Below are 8,611 nucleotides of genomic sequence, written 5' to 3'. Positions count from 1 at the left end.
CTTTAATGTTCCCCTTAATTGGATTGGCCATCCATTTTGATAGCAAAATTGTTGCACAGTTCACAGGTTCCCTTCAGATGGTCTCACAGGAGTGAAAGTGTAGCCTATATTTTAACAAGATAACAACTTTTATTTCTTAATTTTGCATTTAGACTGTCATCCCATAACACAGTCTGACATTCAGGGTCTCATCTGTTTATTTTACTGTGTATGGCTGGGAGACTGACTGTGCCCTGACTTGTTAATGTGGTCATATTGTTAACAGGAAATCTCTTCGGGGAATTCTATCCTGCTAGAGCCAGTGACTAATGGTTAAAGATGTACTGAAGCAAAAGTCACACAGTTACTTTGTTTAGAATCCTTGAAGAAAATATCCTGAATGACCATTTTAAGAAGCTTGAATTATTAATCGAAAAACAGTTTGTTTCAGGTTTTCCATAAGAACGTTGTCTCCCTTATTCTATGAGTGTAAAGAATCTAACATGATCTTTTTGAAGCAATGAAACAGGGTTTTTCCACAGATGCGTAATGGTTTCAACAAGTCTAGCTGATTTGTCATGGCGGGTTCTGTCAAGGCCATTGGCTGTCTGTCATTTATTAACCACTGTCAATGTGTAAAGAATGTAATTGGTTTCGACCTTATTGTCCCTATTGAAATGATAGAGGCTGAAACGTACACAAAACGTTAAGGAAATCCTTTTGAAAACATTATAATAAACAAAGTCTTGTACGTCTCCTGATTCAAGTATTTGTTTATTATAGTACACCTACAGTGCCTTGCGAAAGTATTCGGCCCCCTTGAACTTTGCGACCTTTTGCCACATTTCAGGCTTTAAACATAAAGATATAAAACTGTATTTTTTTGTGAAGAATCAACAACAAGTGGGACACAATCATGAAGTGGAACGACATTTATTGGATATTTAAAACTTTTTTAACCAATCAAAAACTGAACAATTGGGCGTGCAAAATTATTCAGCCCCTTTACTTTCAGTGCAGCAAACTCTCTCCAGAAGTTCAGTGAGGATCTCTGAATGATCCAATGTTGACCTAAATGACTAATGATGATAAATACAATCCACCTGTGTGTAATCAAGTCTCCGTATAAATGCACCTGCACTGTGATAGTCTCAGAGGTCCGTTAAAAGCGCAGAGAGCATCATGAAGAACAAGGAACACACCAGGCAAGTCCGAGATACTGTTGTGAAGAAGTTTAAAGCCGGATTTGGATACAAAAATATTTCCCAAGCTTTAAACATCCCAAGGAGCACTGTGCAAGCGATAATATTGAAATGGAAGGAGTATCAGACCACTGCAAATCTACCCAGACCTGGCCGTCCCTCTAAACTTTCAGCTCATACAAGGAGAAGACTGATCAGAGATGCAGCCAAGAGGCCCATGATCACTCTGGATGAACTGCAGAGATCTACAGCTGAGGTGGGAGACTCTGTCCATAGGACAACAATCAGTCGTATATTGTACAAATCTGGCCTTTATGGAAGAGTGGCAAGAAGAAAGCCATTTCTTAAAGATATCCATAAAAAGTCGTTTAAAGTCTGCTACAAGCCACCTGGGAGACACACCAAACATGTGGAAGAAGGTGCTCTGGTCAGATGAAACCAAAATTGAACTTTTTGGCAACAATGCAAAACGTTATGTTTGGCGTAAACGCTACACAGCTGAACACACCATCCCCACTGTCAAACATGGTGGTGGCAGCATCATGTTTTGGGCCTTCTTTTCTTCAGCAGGGACAGGGAAGATGGTTAAAATTGATGGGAAGATGGATGGAGCCAAATACAGGACCATTCTGGAAGAAAACCTGATGGAGTCTGCAAAAGACCTGAGACTGGGACGGAGATTTGTCTTCCAACAAGACAATGATCCAAAACATAAAGCAAAATCTACAATGGAATGGTTCAAAAATAAACATATCCAGGTGTTAGAATGGCCAAGTCAAAGTCCAGACCTGAATCCAATCGAGAATCTGTGGAAAGAACTGAAAACTGCTGTTCACAAATGCTCTCCATCCAACCTCACTGAGCTCGAGCTGTTTTGCAAGGAGGAATGGGAAGAAATTTCAGTCTCTCGATGTGCAAAACTAATAGAGACATACCCCAAGCGACTTACAGCTGTAATCGCAGCAAAAGGTGGCGCTACAAAGTATTAACTTTAGGGGGCTGAATAATTTTGCATGCCCAATTTTTCAGTTTTTGATTTGTTAAAGTTTGAAATATCCAATAAATGTCGTTCCACTTCATGATTGTGTCCCACTTGTTGTTGATTCTTCACAAAAAAATACAGTTTTATATCTTTATGTTTGAAGCCTGAAATGTGGCGAAAGGTCGCAAAGTTCAAGGGGGCCGAATACTTTCGCAAGGCACTGTATCTTCAATGATTATCCATCCGTCTAATGGGATATGTTTGGCACTTAGGGTTAATATATACTTAGGGTTAATATAACAGCAACGTTTTAAGCATTTGTTATCCGCATTTCAGTTCAACCCTGAAAGCTAGAGAGCAAACTAGCTACAGTGTGTTGATCATGAATTATACATGTTATGGGTTGTTGTGTTTTGTGGTTTTAGAAAGATAGCTGATAGAGCCTGTTGGGCGACAGCAGTTAACCGTCATTGTAAATAAGAATTTGTTTTTAACTGACTTGCGTAGTTAAATACAAAAAAAATTAACAAGGTGAGGCTCAGGGCGATGGGGAAGGGGTATATGTTCAAAGAGCAACTGGTTCGGTATTACAACCACTTCCTGTATTTAGTCTCCAAGGTAGCAGCCAACATGCTCATCTGTCTCTGTGCTCATTCACATCAAAGATATAGCATGATAATAGCCTTATTCAACCCCCTCACACCTTAGATCAAGATTAAAGAGAAATGCTCTATGGAGATATGACACTTTTTCAGTGTAGGCCTACGCGCAGTACTCTGGCAATTGTATACTGTACATTCCTAATGAGCTCACCCATTGACTTAAAGTAGTCAGTGTACATCAATTTAAATGCTGTGATCAGCCAATATCCCTCCATTGTCTAGTGATTGACTTCCTCTCTACACCATTGGCCCTTAAAAGCCCATCAACGCAGAGTGAGGCTTTTAGACTCTATAAAATGTTTATGCATAACCTCCACAATCGCATTAGGTTATGGAATCATGTTTCTAAATAGCTAGCCATCCTTTTATTTCCCGGATTAACCAGCCCCAAGCTTTACAGAATTTTCAGATTTGTCTAGAGCAACGGCCAGGGCCGGGGATAGACCAGACGTGTATTGTGTTGTGCCCGGGTTTTTGTTTTCCTGGAATGTGTGGATGGGACCTCCTGTCTCCAGGAGAGCTACATTAAGCTTCACTGCTTCAGGCATGATGACGGTGTCTGTGAATCTACTCTGCTCCACACGGAGTATTGAGATGAAATGGCACTCTTGCAACAGTGCACCCAGACAGGACCCACGCTGTCTCAATTGCAGGACTCCAGGCTCACAGGTGTTTCAGCCCCGAGGCACTCTCAACCAGTTCTCAAAGCTGCTGTGATGTCACTGTGGAGTGTCATGCAGAAACTGTGTTGAAAGTCTCTCTTTACCTACTGAAAGGGTGGGTTCAGTGGGATGAAAAAAAATCCCTCACATGCTACCTGACCCCACATTCTAGGGCTAAAAGGATTTTATCCTCTCTGTCTGTCTTGGCCTTCCTTCCACCTGTAGAGAGATGGCACACCTTTTTGGCAGTCTCCTGACTCCTCTCTTTCTTTGCATAAGGTGAAAAGTTACTTGTACATAGTATTGCCTGGGTCAGCAAAGACTAGGGCAAGGATAGCATGCTGATAAGTGTCCCTGGAGGAATGGCTAGCAGCCCAGCACTTAGCCTAGAGCAAACTAACCACACCCAAGACTCCTGCCTGCCTTTACCTTAATTGTTATTGTTGACACAATGTGGGTTGTTCAGCTAACTGTCTCACTGAACTAATCCCTCTGACACTGCTGATGAATGAGTAACTTAAATACAAAAGGGGATGAGGACTAGCTTGAGAATGTAAGTTAGTAGACTGTACTTTTACTTTACAGGCTTTGATACTGAAATACTTGCATAATCACAGTTCTTGTAATTCAGGTGAACGTGTTTTGTTGGTTTAGGATACAATATAATCATTTACAGGGGTTGAATAAAGTTCAACAAGATACTGCTGCCTCCTATGAGCTCACAGCCAAGCTGGGTTCATGCAAATTATATAAGGAAGGTGTGTTATCAGGTTCCATCTAAACAGGTATTTCAGCCTGAGACAGGCTTTAGGGTACAAGGGAGGCTCATTGTCTACTGGAGCTAGCAAACCAGAAAGTTTTTTTCAACAACTGTTGACAAGATGGACAGAGAGAAGGTCAGTTTGCATTCAGATTAAAGGAAGTCCTTAGTGATATATTACCAAGGTTTTTCAGTAGTGGTTTTCAATGTTATTGTTTGCATTGGTGACACTCAACAAATGGGTTTGGGGTATTTCAATAGTGTGCCCACTATTTCTAAGAGCTAATGTCTTTAAGCTATTTAGATTATTTGGCACAGTAAAAGGAATCACCCAAGACGGTAATTTATGCCATGTATCACTCCAAATCTGGACATAACAACATTCAATTTGTCGACTGCTATTAATACTATAAACATACATAGTGAAAGTACAGTTTAAACTGGACTTTAAACATTTTCAAACATGTTCCAACGCACACAGACACAGGTGATTAATTGTACAATTATGGGTTAGGCTTGACTTTGAAATGGTGCATTGCAGTTGGTATTCTGAGTCATATGTTATGTATACTGCTACTAAAGATATTACCTAGAGCTTAACATTTGAGTCTATGGTAAAAAGCTGCTTTCCTGGGATTCACAATACACGTGTAAGAGGGCTAATTGAATTACTGTTATTTATGAAACATTTTAGTATGAACATTGTTTTACTTGGATCATTATTTTCTTGCTTCTGTGTAACTTTACCATTTATAAATTAACCTTATAGTTCACGCAATACAGAATTTAAGATGAGAATACTGCCATCTGCTGGATACATCTGGAAATCCAAGATGACACTAAATTGCAGGGATGCGCCTGCGTACGTTTTGACGTCTACCGTTTCCGGAAGTCGATCGTTCACTCCCGTGGTCCAGAGTAAAAAACGATAGCGCAAACAAGTATACCGTATTTCTGTAATTGCAACATCACAAATGTCAGTGGGGACCCGTTTAGAGAACGCAAATCCCTTGATTTTTCAACGAACAGGCGAGAGACTTCAGACCGCAAAGGACGAGGACGAAGATGTTGCTGATCCCATCGACGACAGAGAAATATTTGAAATCCTTTCGGTGTAGCTAGTTAAAATATACATCCATTGAGATTTCAATGTCATACCAATCAACTTGGCATATGATGCTTCATTCTTTATTAAAGCTAATTACTCAACATTGTGTTGTCAGATTTCACCTTAACCCGTGCTACATCTCATCAGATCCATTAATGATCCTGAACACCCACTGTCCCTCGAAGAATTGAATGTCGTGGAACAAGTGCGAGTGCGCGTGAGTTAAACTTCTTTCACAACTTTTCCCCCAGGTAGAAGTTCGACACAGACATACCTGTGTAGCTACTAAGGAAAGCAGATAGCCTATACTGTGTTAGCCTAATAAAACCAACTTTATTTTTCCTTACAGGTAGATGACCAAGAGAACACTGTGGGTGTGGAGTTCACCCCCACTATACCCCACTGCAGCATGGCAACTCTCATAGGCCTGTCCATCAAAGTCAAGCTGCTGCGATCCCTACCAGAAAGGTTTAAGGTGGGTGAAAGAATTTAAGTGCTTGTGAGCTGTGAGAGCAAGCTTTAATATTATTTAATTGTCTGAACATTTAACATTAATATAGTGGGTCATGTACCGTCTATGCCTAATCATATCTCTGCAGATTGATGTGCACATCACTCCTGGGACTCATACCTCAGAAGATGCAGGTAAAGTGACATGCCTCTGAAGTAACTCAACATTGAGGCTGAGACAAACAATCACGCCTTCAAGACGACTATTGTAGACTACCCCTTTTGAGAAGCCCTAATATCAATTCCACAGTAACGGTGATACTGAGACTGAATTTTCACTTTAAACCATGTCAAACAAAAACCAATGAATGCAAAGTTAAGCAGACGCTAGGCCAATTGTGCGTCGCCCCACGGACCTCCCGGCGAATGACAGTTTGTGCTTTATGCTGTCATTTTGTTATGGCACAGCTGGCGCTGCAGTACAGCGCCCTTAACCACTGTGCCACCCGGGAGGCTTGTTTTACATATTTTAAAGTGAAATATCTGAGTGTCAGCATCACTCAGTTATTGTGGAATTGCCCCGAACTAAACCCTTTGTTTTTGCTTTTGTTCCAGTCAACAAACAGCTGGCAGACAAAGAGAGAGTGGCCGCTGCACTCGAGAACTCGCAGCTTCTGGAGGTGGTCAACCAGTGTCTGATATCCAATGCAAGGACAAGCTGACCGTCCTGATGGATCAATAGAACGTTCTCCTTAGTCTAGGAGTAGGCTTAATGTTTCTCTCCTGACATATTAACTGGACTGGTTGTTCTGTTTATGTTGAGTAAATGGCAAATGTATCTCCTATGCTGCCATTGTATTTTCATCTAACAGAAATCCCTTGTATCATGTTTGAGTCTGTGTTGTAGGCAGAAATACTAAACACACACTAGTTATATCTTCACTAGATCTTCAGTTTTGCACTATAATAAACAAGCATTGTATCATTTATTATACAAGTAAAGCAATAAAACACAAGGTCATATCTTATTTCATTGAAAGTATACCTGATATTAATGGCATTTGCAAAGAGAACAGAGAAAATGTTTCTCAAATCAAATGTAAACCTAATGACTGGGGAAGTGGCCCTGACACTGAATAAGAAAGGCCATTGTTTATAACATACGTCTGGAATTTAAAAAAAAAAAATTCCATCAGATGCCTTATTTTATATTTGTCCAAAATAGTATAAAATATGTGAAATAGCATTTGAGTTGTTTTTCTCACTTAAATGTGGTTGTAAATAAATGACTTGATATAAATTTAATAAGTTTAATGATATGCATTTTTTCGTTAGATTTGTCTATACTTATTTTACTATGGCAGTGAAATAAGTATTGTTCTTTTCAAATTCTCATCAGAGAGCCTCAGATCTTCATTGCATATGCAACGAGTTGGTCCCACAGGGTTAAAGGCTACACTTCCTCCACATTGAAACAGTCAGCAGAGTGGCGCAGCGGAAGCGTGCTGGGCCCATAACCCAGAGGTCGATGGATCGAAACCATCCTCTGCTATGTCTTTTACATTTCGACAATTCAGCAGAATTTTTTTTATTGTAAAATGCCTTTATGCAGTAGAAATGATACCTACATACAGTTATGGTTAGACAAAATAAAAGGAGAGCATTGTTACAATGAATGCGTTAAAATGGTGTTTGTAAGCAATACTTTAACTTATATAATATATCAGCTATACAGAATGAATGGGTGAGTTATAGACGACATGAATATTGCGTCATCCCGAAGGGTAAGTGCAAATTTGATGTGTTCACTACCACCACCCTCTCATGGACAATGGATAAAATAACATCTAGTAGTCCTCGAACTTCCATTACACATTGAGACCCTGTGTATGTTAGCAAGATGACTCCAGATCAACTGAGGCTCCTTTTTGTACCTGTAGTAAGTATACAAATTCTAACACGAGATATGTGTGAGTTTGCCAGGGGACCAGCAGCTGGCAGCATTGTCTTTCTAGCGGGGGGCATTTGTCACCCTGTTGGAGAAAAATGAGTAGAAAACATTAATCGTCCTGGCAGCCAATCCAAGACCTTAGAAAAGTATGAGTAATTGATATGGGGCCAGTTTAACAAATGCAGCCGAAATAGCTCAGTTGGGAGAGCGTTAGACTGATTTTTTTTATTTATTTCACCTTTATTTAACCAGGTAGGCTAGTTGAGAACAAGCCATACGAGGGTATGTTTGGCAGCATGCGTGAAGGATGCTTTGTTGCGAAATAGGAAGCCGATTCTAGATTACATTTTGGATTGGAGATGCTTAATGTGAGTCTGGAAGGAGAGTTTACAGTCAGGCCAGACATCTAGATATTTGTAGTTGTCCACATACTCTGAGTCGGAACCGTCCAGACTAGTGATGCTGGACGGGCGTGCAGCGATCAGTTGAAGAGCATGCATTTAGTTTTACTTGCATTTAAGAGCAGTTGGAGGCCACGGAAGGAGACTTGTATGGCATTGAAGCTCGTCTGGAGGTTAGTTAACACAGTGTCCAAAGATCTAAAGGTCCCTGGTTTCGGCAGGCACTCTTAGACAGTTCTAACTGAAGCCAGAAAACAGTGTTGCTGGTTTGAATCCCAGGTTCAAAGAGAAAATCTGGTGTGGAGAGATTGTAGGAAGATTCTCGTTTGGACAAAATACCATCCTCAACTCCTCTATCCTTCGTCTGTGACCCAACCTGGTCTCAGAGCATTTCATATTATTCAGTAATTATATCAAAGATAGAATATGAAATGTAACATATACTAAATGGTGT

At 40.3% G+C, this 8,611-nt stretch overlaps 1 protein-coding gene and 1 non-coding gene across 3 annotated transcripts; both read left to right on the top strand.

Annotated features, from left to right (window-relative positions):
• Nucleotides 1-4,264: 4,264 nt before the first annotated feature.
• LOC139411392 (cytosolic iron-sulfur assembly component 2B-like) lies at nucleotides 4,265-6,975 on the top strand. Of its 2 annotated transcripts, XM_071157697.1 has the most exons (6): nucleotides 4,265-4,383; nucleotides 5,031-5,359; nucleotides 5,503-5,572; nucleotides 5,705-5,830; nucleotides 5,955-6,000; nucleotides 6,421-6,975. In XM_071157697.1, the coding sequence occupies exons 2-6, from the start codon at nucleotides 5,313-5,315 to the stop codon at nucleotides 6,525-6,527; spliced, it is 396 nt and encodes a 131-aa protein (XP_071013798.1). In that variant the 5' UTR covers nucleotides 4,265-4,383; nucleotides 5,031-5,312; the 3' UTR covers nucleotides 6,528-6,975. The 2 variants fall into 2 exon arrangements, with proteins under 2 accessions (XP_071013798.1, XP_071013797.1); XM_071157696.1 differs by lacking the exon at nucleotides 4,265-4,383 and having other exon boundaries at nucleotides 5,077-5,349; nucleotides 5,494-5,572.
• A 310-nt stretch (nucleotides 6,976-7,285) lies between these two features.
• Nucleotides 7,286-7,357, top strand: trnam-cau (transfer RNA methionine (anticodon CAU)). Its single transcript has one exon. It is a non-coding gene; the product is annotated as a tRNA-Met (tRNA).
• Nucleotides 7,358-8,611: the final 1,254 nt, after the last annotated feature.

Source organism: Oncorhynchus clarkii, chromosome 6, assembly GCF_045791955.1.
Source record: "Oncorhynchus clarkii lewisi isolate Uvic-CL-2024 chromosome 6, UVic_Ocla_1.0, whole genome shotgun sequence".
NCBI lineage: Eukaryota > Metazoa > Chordata > Actinopteri > Salmoniformes > Salmonidae > Oncorhynchus > Oncorhynchus clarkii.
This window is presented reverse-complemented; position numbering and strand designations above follow the sequence as displayed.